Genomic DNA, 16,950 nt, shown 5'->3' on the forward strand with positions numbered 1-16,950 from the left:
AACTTTACAGTACAGGGCTGTGTCCAGCACCTAACAATCCAGTGAATTATTTTTTTGTACCTTTACAACTCCCCACAAACATATTAAATAATAATTCAAGTGGTTTAAAAAGCAATTCTTGTGGTCTACAGAAAGTAAAGGCTACTTTGTCTTTGTAGTTTCAAGTTAATATTAAATGACTTGCCAGGAGCTACCTTAAATGGGTCCTGGCAAAAATAGCAGATGTTACCAGACGCAGAAAAAATGTCTTTCTAAGCCATTAAAAAAGTCAAGCAAGGTTTTACTCAAACCTACCTGAGCCAAACATGCTGTAATTGAATTTTACCCAGAAAAATTGAGAGTTTTAAGAAATCTTTGACCTGTACCAGTTGAAGCAAAGTCAAACACTGTCACGCCTATGATTTCCAGTAACACAAGAAGAATCACCAAACATCCCAAGTCTCAGTGGTTGTAGAGAAGCCTGTCTGCAGAGGCCAGCAAGTCTTTAATAAATCAGCCACAAACACAACATGGTATTTTAAATATACAGTAGGAACATTTATTTTAACACTTCTAAAAGATATTTCTCCATGCCTGATGATTTGATATAAAAATCAAACCCATCATACTTTCCCCTTCAGTCTCTCTACATCAAGGGCAATCAAAATTTGTACAACATGAATATTTGCTTCTGAAACAAAAATTACAAATTAAGTGATAACAAAAATACACCAATCAACTGGACCCTAAACGAATTTCTAATGAATTTTTTCCCCTTTCCCCCAATCACCTAGAGCTTCTTTCTTCAGCCTCATTCTGCTCCTTTTCCTTTCTTTGCTTGGCCATGAACTTCTGTTAAAAGCAATTCATAATATAAAATATTTATTAGATGTTGCTTTGCTGTGTTACAAATGTATCTAATATATTTCACTGTATTTATAATTTAAAGAGCTTGATCCTACAGAATAAAGATTAGAAACACAGTGCCTTACATTAACATTCCTTCCTTCCATTTGTGAATCATCTGATATTTATGATATACTTATGCATTATCTTGATGCCTGGGGACTCAGTGGTCAAGAAGATAGATAAGGCCCCTTACCTCATGGAGCTGACATTCTAGTAGGGGAAGAGAAACAATAAAAGAATAAACAAGATAATTCAGGGGGTGGTGGTAAGTACTATAAAGGAAAGAAAGACTGTAAAGCAAATGAGATTGACTGCTTTTTGGGTTGGGAGGAGTGTTCTACTTTAGCTAGGTCTTTCTTTGTCAAAGGCCTTTCAGGGAAGCTGTTATTTGAGTTGAGACCTAAAAGATGAGGAAGAACCAGCTATACAAGGGGGGCTGGGAGAGGGCAAAGGAACAGCAATATAAAGGTGCAAAGGCAGCAAAGGGGCCTTTCGTGTACGAACAACAAGAGAGCCAAAAAAGCTGAAACACAGTGAGCAATAACAGCGAGGTCAGAGAAGTAGGAAAAAAATCAGATCATGTAGGGCCTTACAGACCCACAATAAGAAGTTTGCATATTATTCCAAGTGTAATATGAAGCCAGTGGAAGATTTCAAGTGGAAAAGTGACATGTTAAGAGCACAGGTAGCACAGCACAATGTTTAAGGGCATAAGCTTAGAATAAAACAAAGGTAGGTTCAAATCCTAAATCTGCCACTAACTAGCTATGTGATCTTGGGGATTAGGTACTCTTTAATCCTGTTTCCTCATCTTCAAAATTGGAACTGATAGCATCTACCTCATAAAATTGATTGGGGGACTGAATAAGCTTCCAGCAAATAACAGCTCAATGAATGTTAGATGAGTGTCTGTGCCACAAATTCAATACAGAGGATATATATAAAGCAACTCTCAAACATTCAGGAGGAATCAGAACCACTGTTTCAATTATGGCTAATGATGATTCTCTTGAGTTCTCATCTAAATGTGTCCCAAAGACATGTACAACTAAAAACAGGGGTGGTAGTAGTGAGGAAATGGATTAAATAAAGTTAAGTGGATTCTTTGGCTAGACAAGTCTGAAACTTTAACATGTTATGTGTCCATGACTCTGCAAGAGGGCATCAGAATATACAGTTTCCCACACTTTAATGGAGTGTCACATGGGACTAGTGATATACAAAATCTACTCTGGCAAACGCTGCCAGAGGAAAAGGAATAAAAACTAGGAGTTACTGGCAAGATACAGTGAAGGACATGAATAGTACTTTGAACTTAAGAGGAATAAACAAACCTTAAAAAGTTCTTCCAAAAGGAAAGAATGTACATTTTGTGTGGACACTTCAGTAGTTTCACTATAATACCACCACCTGAAGATTTGATGAGTTAAAAATAAGAAATATCTACCTCTGTATTTTGCTTATGACGTGTACTCCTGCAGTGATTTGTCATTGCTTTTTCACCTGAGTAGAAGAGGGAACAAATTGGACAGAAGAATCCAGCCTTCGGTACAAGAAAGTCTAAATCTAGAGGACAGGAAGAGAGAGGGGGAAGAGGAAGGAAAAAAATTAACGATAATTTATCTAGAGCTGTGTTAATTTATCTGAACATGATAAACATACTAAGCACAGTATACATTTATGTACAAACATAATACACACTGTTATGTATCTAGGGATCAAGAGCAATTAAGCCTCTAATCACAAAACAGAAGTCTTTATTTTTAAACAAATTCTGTAATATTCCAGAGCTTCCAGGAATGGCAGGGAATTCCTTCAGAATAGCAGTTCACTGGAAAAGAATCTGGTAGTCTTTGAAATAAACCTCTTAGGAATCCACTGTTAAAATAAAACAGGGAGAAGAGGCAAAATGATAATCAACTGTCTGCTTGAGGAATACAATGGGTAAACAAATAAGGTGCCCCTTAGCTCATCTGAGCTGGCCATGAACAAAGTTTGCTAGCTAAGCTTTTCCATCATGTCCTACTCAACTGGAATTTCTGCCTGGGCAAGTATAACTCAATTCTTACCAGAGCAACAAAGAGAGTACATATCCCAGACTTCACGAGTGCAATAAAAATATCTTTGTCAGGTAAAAACACAGCTTAATAAACTGTTCTCAGAAATGCCAGTGTGCAAAGCTTGCTAATTTCCACTCTAATCATCTAAGCAAGGTCATTGCATTACTCATCTAAACAACAGAACACTTATTACGGTTCTGAATTTTTATTTCACATGGATAAGGAAAAAATGTCATTTTTACTTTACCTTCAGGGACATCAGGTGCCACTGATTTCCCCAAAGAGTCCTCAATCTTCTTGCGTTTTCTTTCTGGTTCTGAATCCATTAATCCAGATTCTTCATCGACTAAAGTCATTAAATTTTTCAAGGAAAAAAAAAGTTATTCAAAATAGATTTATAGATTTTATACTAAGTGATGTTATCTGAAGCTAACATCAGATAATCTCTGCCTTCAAAGATTAATCTATGAAAAAAAGATTAATTTATGGATCATCTCTCTAAGTAAACCTTTCTTGGTTAATCCCACCCGACTATTCTTCCAAGAGTCTTTATATAAGGAATAAATGGGTAAATCTGTTCAACCTTATTAAATAGATTCAAGGATATGGGACTAAAGCTTAGCAGCATATTTTATTTACACATTGTTCAGGAAAAATTTTAAAGGTAATGGAAGAAGTTCAAGTTCTATATTACTGGCAAGAGTTAACATGTGTATGAAAAAGTGCTGGGGTGGGAGAAGAGTGTGGATTGAGGAGAAAAGGACACGAGCAGAGAATAATTCTGCGGTCCTGTATTGAAACCCTTCCAACCAAGAAAAACACTGAATCACAAGTGAAACTACAAACATTCAAACTCAGCAAAGTGAATTAACATGTAAGAAGCACTCAATGTTATCAGCAAAATGCCTAACAGGATCTCGGGGGAAGACAAAAACAAAAACTGGTTCCAAGCAATTCTGGTTACCCTCAGCAGCTGAAATACCTAACTGTTGTAAAGCACTGGACAAATCTCTCTCACATACATATCATTCATTTAGCTTTTATCTCGTGTGAGACAGGCAGGTCAAATCATTATTATCCCTATTTCTTCACAGATGGAGAAAAAAAAACCAAAAGAGGTAAGAAACTGATTGTGTCCAACGATGCATAGCCAGTAAGTGACAGAGACTTGTGACTTCAAGTTCAGTGCTCTCCCCATGTAACTGGGCTACTCTTTCCCAAATCTGAGGGGATGGTTAGAAACTATGAATCGTTATTTACTGTTCTCTTACTCCTTGCATTCTACCAGTCATCAAGTCCCAAAGAGTCGATTAAAAAGGCTGTCTCGCTTTTCTTGACCTGATGCTTAAAACAGCCTCCAGTGTCTTGCTACAACCCTCAACAGAGTAATACTTTCTCAAACACATTTGCTGCTACCACGCCAAAGGCACCTTTATCTAATAATAACAACAATAATACACATTATATATAATTACATAATTATTTAAGAGATTAAAACAAATATTTTAAGTTTAAAATTATTTAAAAAATGACTTTTTCTTAAGCTAGGTTCTTTCATCAAATATATTGTCTATTAATGAAAATAAATGGTTACAAAAGCAGTAAAGAAATGATTCTTTTTCTGTTCTTCTGTTGAGATGAGGCAGTTCTAAGCAAGCTGGTAGCTGAAGTTGCCCTATCACAACAGAAATCCCGAGTGGGGAAAGCCCTCATGAAATTATGCTAGAAGCATTTGTCAGTTAGTAAAACCATTGACTATGGCTTGGTATCAAGGAGAGGTTAATGGATAACAATAAACAAAGGAGGAGTACCCACTTAGCCAAGGGAGAGAGCATCAAGAAAGAGTACATAATCAACAGTAACAAATGATGCAGAGAAGTCAAATAAGACTAAATTAAGAAGAAAAAAACTTAATCCAGTATGACAACAAGCAGAAGGGTTTTAGGTTTTTATTACACCTGTTTAGGAAATGGGAAAGGAAGGAGGCCTAAATAAACTGTGGAGCAGCACTGAGGATCCAGCTGAGAGCTAGGTCAATGAGATTCCACTGAATCACAGGTGGTAGTTTTTCCTTAGAGAACACAGGATACAAAAGCAGGAGGGCAATGAGGGTGCTGTTTTCAAGGAGAATGGTACTAGGGATTTAGGATTTTGCTATGAATATATGGACACAAGGACAAATACTTGTTAAGTAACTGGAGTATTCTAGATACTGTTCCCGATTTCTTTCAACATAAATTGTATTAATGTTATTAAGACATCTTATTTAATTCATGGCTGCCTGCTTAGCAGCATCCACAAAGCAAGGGATCTGCTACACAAACTAAAGCTAGTTAATAAATAATTTTTACTTGATGCTGCAACATGGTCAGAATAACCTTTCGTAGATCATTTCCACGAAAATTTGTCACATTCTATTATAATAGGATCACATATTATTCTCTATTATCCCATTCCATTATGTTCCATTATCTCTATAATTGCAAAGATAAAAATCTTTATCCAGATCTAATCATTAATGGGCTGCCTTCCCTCACTCCCTCAACTCCCATCCCTGCTCTGTTGACTCTTTTTCTACTTTTCTTCTTAGACAGTAGATCTTTGGAACTTTAACCACCTCCTCATATTGTGTTACTCTCCCCCACTTCTATCGATCCTGCTTTACCTTCACTAATTTGGAAGGCCTCTTCATCTTTTGCTGGTTCTGCCGTAACAGCTTTTTCTGATGGTGGCGTTTTCCCAATTCTAACTCTCTTGGCTGGCACTTTAGCTTTAAAGAGAAAGTCTAATTTATTGCTACAGTAACAGTGTTTAAATTGCTTTTAACTCTGAGTAACAACTTTAACACCTTTTTTGCAAACAAGATAGATATTACTCAAATTTGGGAAGGAAACCTATTTCTAATATAAAATAGAAGAGTTCTGTTTTTAAAAATTCAGCACTAGTCTAAGCATTCTCCTTTTATTTTCCCACTTACCCTGATCAAAACTCCACCTTCCCACCTGCTTTTCTCAAGGAGCCTACACACATTTTTCTATTTTGTTCAAGACTGTGGGACCTTGCTAGTATTTTTTATTCTTAGTTTGGTTAAATCTTTCAAGATTTTTGTATTTGAAATTATTTTGATCTCCCTAAAGTACTGAAAGTGAGCTGACCTATTATTCTATACCATCAAAATATTACTTAAAAGTGAAATGGTACCTTCACAAATGTTCCCAAATCCTAAGTCTAAGCAAAAACTAGGAGGCAGGCTGGTATAAACAGCCTTCTACTTATCAAAAGCTGTATTTTCTCAAAAATACAAACATATCATTTTCATTCCAATTCTAATCTGGGTATTTTAGTTTGCTTTCTGGCTTTGTTATCTTTTCTTGAGATACAGTAACTTGGGGTAGGGTCTGAACTAAGAGAAATTTGTGAAACTTGAACATATTTCTTTGGAAAGTATCACTTGGCCATAACTATCTGTTGGCTTCTTATGTCAATACACAGTGAAATTATTGGTAATGCTGTAACATATATTTAAAAAAATTTTTAATGTAGTCCCCTCATAAAACAAAAGCTACCACTTCTGAATATCTACCTGCTAAGTGTCTTTCAATCATGGTTTTCAGATCTTCTTCCATAACATTCTCATTTACTGGACCCACTTGGGACAAAGCTTCAAGTTTTGTCTTCTTTGTGTCCATAGCTCTCTTTTTTCTATCCCCTCTTTTATCGGTGGGATGGTCATGTTTGCTTTGTGTTAATTCAACTTTTAAATCATTGTCTCCATCTTCCTCCTCTCCAACTTCATCAACAGTAACAAAATTAAGCTCTTCTTTAAGGTTGTTAAAATCTGCCAGAGAGTCTTCATCCTCTTCAGTTACTTCATCTAATGTCACTAAATGCAGATCACTGCTGTCATCCTGTATTTCATCTACAGTAACTAAAGCAGAAGGGTCTTCAGGCATATGAGAAGAAATGAACCCAATGGAATCCCTTCCAGTATTTTCCTCATCTCCTTTAGTATTTAAAGCAGCAAAACTTATGTCTGCTGACTCATTTAAAGGTAGCTCTTCCACTTCTCCAATTTCATCCACAGTTACCAAGCGTTCCTGTTTGAGAAGATCTTGTTCTTCAGCCACTGACAGTACAGTAACATCTTTAGGTTCACTGTGGGAAATGCAATCATCTTGATCAATTAACTCATCTAATGTAAGAAGTGAATTTGAATTTTTTACCATTTCTTCCATATTTATTTCTTCTTCATCAATTACTTCATCCACAGTGACTAGAGCTTGTGCTATATGTGCAGCTGCATCTTCTTCTTCCCCAATCTCATCCAATGTTACAAAAGATAATTCTCCCTCAACAACACGAGAAGCAGAGATTTTCCCCTTCTTCTTCTTCAAGTTAAGTTCAGAGGAAGGGGTATTTTTGAGAGCTTCTTTCCTTTTTCCCTTCAGTGGATTCTGCTTGGCTTGAAAAGGATTCACTTCTTCTATAACTTCATCCACAGTAACAAATTCATCCAAATTAAATGGAAATAAGGGTTCCTGTTGGAAAGGTAAAAAAACTCACAGAATTGTGAACAACTACTGATAACTGGCTAGATTCCATACAGTCTCAATAAATGTGCATGACATATCTATCATTTGAGAATTTCAGTATAGAGATGTTTCCAAAAGCTGAAATTAGTTATTTTTCAAAGCCCCACAAACAAATCCAAAGAGTAAACAATGCCAAAGGTAAAATCCTAACAATATCAATCTAATTCCACCTTTACTTAATTTCAGTAAGATTATAATTATTTCCTAAATGATGTGCGAATTGGAAATATGATGTACAAAAATACTACATTAAGAGCATTTATCAAACAATTAATATAATATAAAGAATTCACTATTCCATACATTAAATGATATCTAGCAAGTGTTTTGGAGACTTCATGGACTACTAAAAGCACCTCAAATGCAACTAGAAAGTTAATAGCTAACTAGATTGTTCCATCAATCAATTTATATACATATTTTAAGATGTGTAATACTAAGATACAGGCACATTTTGCTTTATTGCACTTTGCTTTATTGTACTTTGCAGATACTACTTTTTACAAATTGAAGATTTGTGGAAACCCTGTGATAAGTCTAATGGCGCCATTTTTCCAACAGCACTTGCTAACTTCATGTCTCTGTGTCACATTTCAGTAATTCTCACAATATGCAAACTTCTTCATTATTATTATATTTGTTATGGTGATCTCTGGTCAGTGACCTTTGATGTTACTACTGCAAAAAGATTATGATTCACTGAAGACTCAGAAGATGGTTAGCATTTTTTAGCAATAAGGTACTTAATTAAGGTATGCACATTTTTTAAAGACACAATGCTACTGTACACTTAATAGAGTACAGTATAGTATAAACATAACTTTTACATGTACTGGGAAACCAAAAAATATGTGTGACTCACTTTTATTGAGATATTTACTTTACTATTCTGGTCTGGAACAGAACTTGTAGTATCTCTGAGGTATGCCTATATAAGATTTATATTTTGAGAAAGTCATATGGAAAATTTATTACTAAGACTTAATGACAAATATGACTGCACTTGAAAAAAAAATATTATCTGTAATTTGAAAAATGGTGCCAATTACTAATGAAAATAAATTCCTGGCAGGCCTCCTACACATTTAGTACACTATCAATGGTCAATTACTAGTAAATATAATAATGGCATTATAATACATACCCAGTAAATTTAGGGCAGGAGGGGGAATCTGTAAGCAACTGTACTATCAATTTATTAAGCCATGGAAGAACCATAATCCTTACTTCTGCTTCTTAAACTACTAACATTTCTCCTTGCCCTAATAAAACAGACCCAAATTTATGCCCTACCAGGGGAAAAAAGTAAAATAACTGAGAAAATATTCTATGAATAACAGAAATCTAAAATATCAAACAGCCAAATATATTGTAACATGTTTATTTGGCAGCAGAAGTCAGTACCAAGGAAGTAAATCTTAAAGCCCATCTAGTTAGGATAAATTGAGCCATACCAAAAGGATAACAAAATGGAGAGGACTCAAGTCAAATGTCAACCTCCTTTACATAGATCATTTTATTCTGTGTTACAACCCATTCCTACTGATGTGAGACTGGACGTGTCTTACTACTCTAATCCCCTTTCCATCCCTGTGTAACTTTTTGCCCCACACCAAGAACAAACTATTTAGCCTAGCTCAAGGTCAGAAAACGAACTGGCGGTGGGGTCAAAAATATACTATCTCATTCCTGTCCCTTGCTCTATATCAAACTAATTATTACAGGAGAGACACAAGTTACAAGGTGGACGAACTCTTTTATGGAATGATGGAATAGATGGGTCTGTGTTAGTAGATTGTTTCTTACCTCTTTGGGTTTGGAACTTCTACCAGTGGTGCTTTTAGAAGTCTTAGTGTTTTGCCCAGTCAAAGTCTGAAATATTAAATAAGAAATACAGAATTTACAACTAGGTTATTAATGTTCTTTAAAACACAAAAAGAATTCAAACAGCAAATATTACCCAAACACATTCAATTATACAAATATTTAACAGGTATACCAAGCTAAGTCAACAATCATTTAACAGTATAGGCATCATCTCCGTAAGCTGTAGTTAAATTCAGTTTTACTGTCTAAGTTGGGCCATCAGTAAGCTGATAAAGGGAGCTTCAATTTAAAAGAGAAAACTGTTTCCCACTTCAGGAGCAGAGTGCTAAATCACCTCAGGAGATTCAATGCAGAATTTTTTTTTTTTTAAATACAAAGTTTTATTTCTGACCACACTTTATCCAAATAATGCTTTCACACCTGTTAATAAATTACAGACTTGAGCTTATTATTCTAAGTGTCTACTGGCTTAAATCAATGGAGTCATTTAAGAAAGGGAAAAGGGAGCTTGGGGGCGGAGGGAGTGAGGAGATGACAGCATAAAACAAGATTACACCTCCTACGCCTTAGCTACAACAGAGATAATCACTTCATAGATTCTCTGAACATTCTTCCTACCCTCCTCACCTTATTGTTGCTGTCATCCCGTTTCATGGCAGAAGGTTTAGCCTCTGTTTCCTGAGACTGTTTTGTAATATCCCTGTAATCCAGTTTAGAATCTTTGCCTTGCAGGGCTGAGATCCTTCCACTGCCTCCTCTGGTGACACTGCTCTGAGTGGGTTTCAATTTACTGCTGTTTTCAGCCAAGCCTGATCTGGCACTTGTAGGTTTAAGGAGACCCAATTCCTTGGCTGAAAGTTTCTTTTCAGCATTTATTTGATCTCTGAGTACAGATTTTAGAAAACTTTTCTGGTTTTCAGATTTTGAAGCTGTAGCTTTTGCCTTTAGAGAAGAGACCATACCAGCCTTGATGCTTGATTTACTGCTAGATGCATTTGATGCAGGCAGCATACTAATTTTACTAGTTTCATCAGACTTATTGGCCTGAACCACTCCTTTATTTGGGCATGCCTTGGTCACTGAGTTTTCTGCAGGCTTTTCTTTCATTGCAACCACAATCTTTTCCAACTTCTCTGCAACCATCTTATCATCATTCTTTTCAGCCTTCTCTATTCGTATTTGCAGATCCATTCTGGTTTCCTTGGTATTTAATTCATTCTCCTCCTTTTCATCCATATTACTTTTTGCAGAAATTCCCTTTGTGCTCACTGCCTGCTCATCCCCAGTGGAAATTCCAGGTACTAAGGCCACAACACAAGTAGATGGTACTATTTCTGAAACAGTTTCATGTTTGTCTACTTCAGCTACAGCTTCTATCATAGACTGTGTAATCTTAGAAAAGAAATCTTCTGCTTCAGATGGAGAGTCTTCTAGAATTCCTTTGATGTTCCTTTCTTCTATAAATGCACTATCAGATGATGATAATTCTGTTTCAGGGTTAATAATTTCTGCCTCTTCCTTCTCAAAGTCACTGGCATACACCTGCTGATTTAAAACAGACTGCTCTCCATTTTCAGTGAATAAGTCAATACTGGCTGGAGTGGATGCTACAAGAGGAATTTCCACTTTGACCTCCTCTCCCTGAGTTTCAACTTCAAATGTTTCAATAGCAAAGTCAGAGACACATAGTGCTTTTTCTGGTTCTTCCTCACAAGGCTCTTCCTGTTGTATAAAAGTTTCTATTTGAATGCTGGGAATAGATTCTTCTTCAACCTCACTAGGTTTAACAGAGGGACTATCAGCTGCTCCTTGCACCTCACTTTCATCAATGGGACGGTTTTTCAAGTCAGGGCTAAAAGTATTTAAAAACAAAAAGAACACAAACAAAAACACAAACAAAAATCAAACTATGATGAGAATTCAACCATCATAAATAGTCCTGTCGATGCTAATTGTTAAGACTTCCTGATACAAGAGCAATAAGCATTGGGAAATCCAGTCAATCAGCATTATAATGGTTAAGAAGTTTTGATGTAAATATACAAATAACATAAAATTTTAAAAAGATCCTCCACTGCACTAAAGATTTCTTTTTAGTTCAGAGGAAATTATGGCAATATTATGACCACTGATACAATCATTTTACTCATATAAGTTATAATCATTTTTTTTTCCTTCTGTGTCAAGTTTGCCCCTGAGACCAGAAGGCTGAATGTGAATTTGAGACATCTCAAATTATTATTAGGTCCTATCTCCCCAACAGTGGTAACTGAAATAATAAAATATGTTTATGGTTCGCGAAACTAATGGTCCATGCATTAAAATTTACAATTTTATAAGTGAGCCTTACCTAAAAGGAACAGAAACTGATAGGCCACAGTTATCTTAACCACGTCACCTCTTTCTTTTGGATGTGAAACAGATTTGTTTTCAATTTCCCAAGAACTGTATTTATTAGTAATACTTAAAAGAAAACTTTCTTTGGAAATGTCTTTTAAATACTCTGTTGGAGATTTAAAGTTAGAGGCAAAGCTGATACCATCACCTTAACATAAACATGTATTCTTATTATAAAGTATGTGCCTTTGGCTATATCACAAGAAGAAATTTGTTAAAAGAAATCCTTCCAGTTACAGAGACTAATTTAAGATTCTAATACACAGCTTAAAATCTTAAGTAAAATTATTTAGAAGAAATGGAGGAAATACATGGCAAATACATGCAACTGATCTAATTCATCAAGGTCCTCCCAAATCCAACATAAAAATAAAAGTGTGCGATACAACTATTTTCACTGAGACAGAGACAGAATAAACTGTTTTTATATTAATGCTCCATAGATAAGAGATTATCCTGAATAGTAATAAGGAAAATCTTAGCTTCTGAAGACACATCCAGCACGCTGTCAACACAATAATGTTTAACAAATACATCTGCTTAATTACATTAGAAGGTACAGCTTGGAAAAAGACTCCAGAAAGTGATCCTGCCATATCAATATCTCAGTGTTGACTTTTTCCTCCTACTCTTCAAGGAAGGAGGGGATGAGACATCCCTTTTGATATGCTTCTCAAACGGTGGCTATATACTCTTTAGTTACTGCAAGATGGTGTCCATGTCCTGAGACATTAATAATATTTCAGAAGTTTGGAAAAAGTGCTACCACATCAGGGTCTAATCATATGAGCCAATAAACTATTCCTCCCTCCTCCAATGATGGTAAGTTTAAACTTCCAGAGGAGAAAACTTTTCTAAGAGATCAGAGAAACACGTCTTAAAGAAAAGCCATTAAGGCAAAGAGTTTGAGGAATTTATTTAAGTTAAAAAGTCAGTAACCATAGACCTTTATCAAATAATATTCTAGTCAACTGTATAAGCTATCCTTTGTATGCTGAAAGGGTTTAAAGGTTTGTATTTGAAATGATTCACATCCCTTATATTAAAAAATACCAATGGGGGCTTCCCTGGTGGCACAGTGGTTGAGGGTCCGCCTGCCGATGCAGGGGACATGGGTTCGTGCCCTGGTCCAGGAAGATCCCACATGCCGCGGAGCGGCTGGGCCCGTGAGCCATGGCCGCTGGGCCTGCGTGTCCGGAGCCTGTGCTCCACAACGGGAGAGGCCACAACAGTGAGGGGCCTGCGTACCGCAAACAAACAAACAAACAAACAAACAAAAAAAACCAATGGCTGATTTTTGGTGTTCCAAATTCTTAGGAAAAGTAAAAAAAAAAAAAAACTTGCTGCCAAGCACAAGTATGACAAAGAAAAAGTTGTGATATTCAGTTAAAGCAGTTATGTAAATATTATTTCTCAAGAAATAAGCTTTCATTTTTAAGTTACAAGACTCATTTCCAATAATGAACATTAAATTCAAACTCCTGCCTCAGTACAGAACTGCATATTAACCCTAAAGGCTTTACAAACTAGAGCTATACAGAAACACCAATTTACTGGGCTTTAGAAGGAGAACAATGGAGATTTTGATTCCTGGCTCTAGGATATAGCAAGTCCTCCCCCTTCACCACATTTAAAGTTTGTCAGTAAATTTAAAAAGCTGTTATCTTTTATATAAAATGAATCACTATGCAGTTTCACACTTGAAACAGACAGCATGAACCTACTTAGGAAAATGGCTTAATTCCATATTTGTTCTTGTGTGCCAGTCTTTTAAAATTATAGTGCTTTCTTCATAGGATTTATTTTCCAAAAATTAGTACCTAGTTTTCTGGCTGATATGGTAAAAACCTTCAGTGTTCATCAAGTTAGCTTGGAAAGTCAGTTTGAGACGTCAAATAAATGAAATTATTAACACCAGAGTATAAAAAACAGTCTTTTAAAAGAACAAAGAAAACAAAATCATATTCTGGAAACTGGACCGAAAAAGGATTCCAGGAAGGCTGGGTTCAGGATAGGGTTATCTAATTTCCCACTCCCCTGTCCTACCCCACCCCTCCATAAAACCAGGGTTTCAAAATCTTCAGAGAAGGTATATGGTAAAAGCTGGACATGAGAACAAAGGTTAACACCATACCATACACTTTCTGAGAAACTTTAGACTGAGACATAACACTGAAGATCAGTATTTATTTCAGAGGGCCACTGAGTACTGCCCAACAGTATTAATGAACTGGTGAACATTTATTTCCTCTTGCACCCTTACTTGGAGCCTTAATCATATGATAAATAAATAATGTTCACATGGGGGTTGGTTAAAACAGGGAAAATGTAGAATTTTATTAAATTATTAATATATCCATGTGAGATTTCTTTTAAAAAGGAAACAAATACTCTACATTAACTATAAACAAGAGGATCATGTTAACGAATTAGCATCCACAAGTGCTTAAAAAAAAAAAAGGACCAGTATTTTCTCAGGATCAGCTTACTCCAATAAAGAAATGTGAAGTATTCAGCCACATCCCATGTCTTTTTTCTCTAATGTCATACAAGTCAGAAAAAAACTGCAAAGTGGGAATTAAGAAATTATTAGTGCTAGAACTTTAAAAATTAATAAGATTAGACAACTATTTGTAAATTCATTAAGACATATCTGATTTTAAAAGATAAGTGAAAACAGTGAAAGAGAAAATGACCAAACGCACACAATAACTATGCTTTTGGACGTGAAAGAAACTGTCAAATGAAATATATAAAATGGATTTTTGGAAGAGCCTACTTAATTACCAGCCAGAGTTACTACAGCCAAACTGCAGGTCTATCTATACTACTACATGCAGCATTGTTACTTATTCAGCCCTTTGCGGGCTTTTGTAGCAAACACTGCTTGCTGTTGGTTATTACTTCTTAGGCATGTAAATATAATTGGTATGCTGATGTGCAACTTAAAAAAGTCTGTGTGGATACATATAGCCAACCTATTGCTTAAAGTTACCGATATATTTTAATGTACTCATAATCATCTTTATCATTTAAAAGTCTCATTTTATAAAAATTAATTACTGAGAAGAAAAATCTATAAGACATCCTGTTTTTCAGGCATCTTATAATTAGGCAGTATATCAAATAAAATAAACTTTCCATATTTAAACACTCAAACTCCTCTTTCAAACTGATAAGCTCTTACTACACTGACTAAGAAATAAGGGTAAACCACTTAGTATGAAAGACAGAAAGAATTCTCTATCAGTGATTCCCAATGAAGAACAGTAAAAGGGAGGTTATTCATTGGTGGGACAAGGGTGGTGATAAGTGTGGTATTCATCAGGATGAGGAAGTCACTACGAACAGAATATACTATATGTGGTCAAAAAAAGTTGTGAGTTACCAGTTTGTATAGACTCTGAAGAACAACCTTTCAACCTCTGAAAATATAAAGCAGTGTACATATTATTTTGCTTTATACCAAAATACACACTAAATATTATCTTTCTGGTTTTAAAAACTCAATGAAAATTTAAAAGGATTATACAAACTTAAAATTTACACTGTGCCTATTTTGGAATAGAAAAATCTAACAAGAATATAATACTGATAACAGAGTTGAGCTGTTCAAGAGTCTTAGCAAAACATTTCATAAAGAAGGCAAATTTATATATTTAATTCAAACTGTGTGTACACATTCACTTCTCCTAAAAAAAAAAATCAGTAAATATCTGAAAGAGACCAAAAATAATAACAAAAAAAGCCCCTAGGTCAAACAGAGCCCTCCAAAAACCCCAAAACAAAAAACACCCTCATAACACTCATAAAAGATACAAACTTTCTGTTACTAGTGAACTACCATAAAATACAGAAATAATATTCAGTAATTAGCTACGTACTATAAAAATTGTTAGCAAACTTAAAGCAACATACCTTTTTTTCCCTAGTTCTGGGTCTTTCTCAGCTTCAGCCTGTAATATAATTCCACATTTTATTGGAGGTTATTCTACTGGATTTAAAATATTTAACTCATCAATGCAGTGTTTTCAGTTCTTAAAATCTAAGCTAAAAAAAAAACCCCATACCTTAAAAATATATCAAAACAGATAGTTTTCAGTGTCCACATAACCATCAGCTTCTAGAATTTTTTTCCCATTTTTAGATAAAGATCTCTAAATAAGATTATACAGAATAAATGACACACAGAAATTAATGAGAAAAATAAGTTTCCATAATGTTTATAATAAATAAGAAAATTTTAACTTTAAAAGCCTGGAAATACCACCTTTTGCTAAGAATAAAAACAATCAACCTGAAATATCAACATATTTTTTGTGCAATTATTATTTTAAAAGACTTCTATTTATGAGAGACTAGTTGACTTAGAAAGCTTTCTACTCAAAACACATAGAAGTGCTGGACAAAATTTAACAATAATCCTTTTAAACATGAATCTGAACCAAGAAAGCAATGTCCTGGGGCCCAAAATGAAAGGAGGAATTAAAATTCAGTGCTTATGTACCAAGCACTGATCCAGGTACTTAGGATACATCACTGAACAAACAGCAAAAATATCTGCCCTTTAGAACTTATATATACTAGCTGAAGGCTTTTTCTGTGGGGAATCGTGTGCTGAATTGAGAATTATCTTTCTCTAGATTTTCTCAGATTAAAAGCCGAGAATTATATTGTATAGAAACTGAATAATATTTCTAGAGAGGTTCCCAGTGGGGTGTTGGAGTCCCAGAGTAAAGACCTTCTTTACTAGGGTATCTGGTAAGGTATCCAGTCTACACTGTAATGGTATATAAAGAAAATTAAAGATGGCAGTTGATAAGTCCCATCCACAGTGCTTACAAGCGGTCTTCTCATTCACGGGAGAAACTTGTTAGAGGAAACCGAAACCGAAACCAACCTATATGCTAGTAGAGAAAATCTATACCAGATACCTGTATTAGCTAACCTGCTTCTTTATTCATAAATTAATAGAAAAGAAAAACAAATGCACAAGAGAGAACAAATTAAGGATACAAAACTGACTCAAGATATTTCAGAGAACTGCTTTAAAAACAACTCTAAAGAATACTCTCTAAAAAATTTTTCTAAAAAAAAATTCAATAGGATATAGCATCCATAATATCAGTACAGGTGCTACTTCCAGAAAGACAGAACATTAAAATTTGAAGAGAAGAAATATTCAA

At 35.1% G+C, this 16,950-nt stretch overlaps 1 protein-coding gene across 7 annotated transcripts in view; it reads right to left on the bottom strand.

Moving 5' to 3' along the window:
- Positions 1 to 253: 253 nt before the first annotated feature.
- The window catches only part of ZNF638 (zinc finger protein 638), an 84,295-nt gene continuing 67,598 nt past the window's right edge, over positions 254 to 16,950 (bottom strand). For 2 of the 7 annotated variants that reach the window (XM_060026405.2, XM_060026404.1), the window contains 8 exons: positions 15,683 to 15,720; positions 9,995 to 11,219; positions 9,347 to 9,412; positions 6,532 to 7,486; positions 5,614 to 5,718; positions 3,196 to 3,294; positions 2,336 to 2,454; positions 255 to 831 (listed from right to left, as the gene is read on the bottom strand). In XM_060026405.2, the coding sequence (XP_059882388.1) occupies positions 766 to 831; positions 2,336 to 2,454; positions 3,196 to 3,294; positions 5,614 to 5,718; positions 6,532 to 7,486; positions 9,347 to 9,412; positions 9,995 to 11,219; positions 15,683 to 15,720 (2,673 nt within the window). In that variant the 3' untranslated portion in view covers positions 255 to 765. Of the gene's footprint in view, positions 832 to 2,335; positions 2,455 to 3,195; positions 3,295 to 5,613; positions 5,719 to 6,531; positions 7,487 to 9,346; positions 9,413 to 9,994; positions 11,220 to 15,682; positions 15,721 to 16,950 lie in introns of all 7 variants that reach the window. The other 5 variants (XM_060026403.1, XM_060026402.1, XM_060026408.1 and 2 more) reach the window with 4 other exon arrangements.

Source organism: Delphinus delphis, chromosome 12, assembly GCF_949987515.2.
Source record: "Delphinus delphis chromosome 12, mDelDel1.2, whole genome shotgun sequence".
NCBI lineage: Eukaryota > Metazoa > Chordata > Mammalia > Artiodactyla > Delphinidae > Delphinus > Delphinus delphis.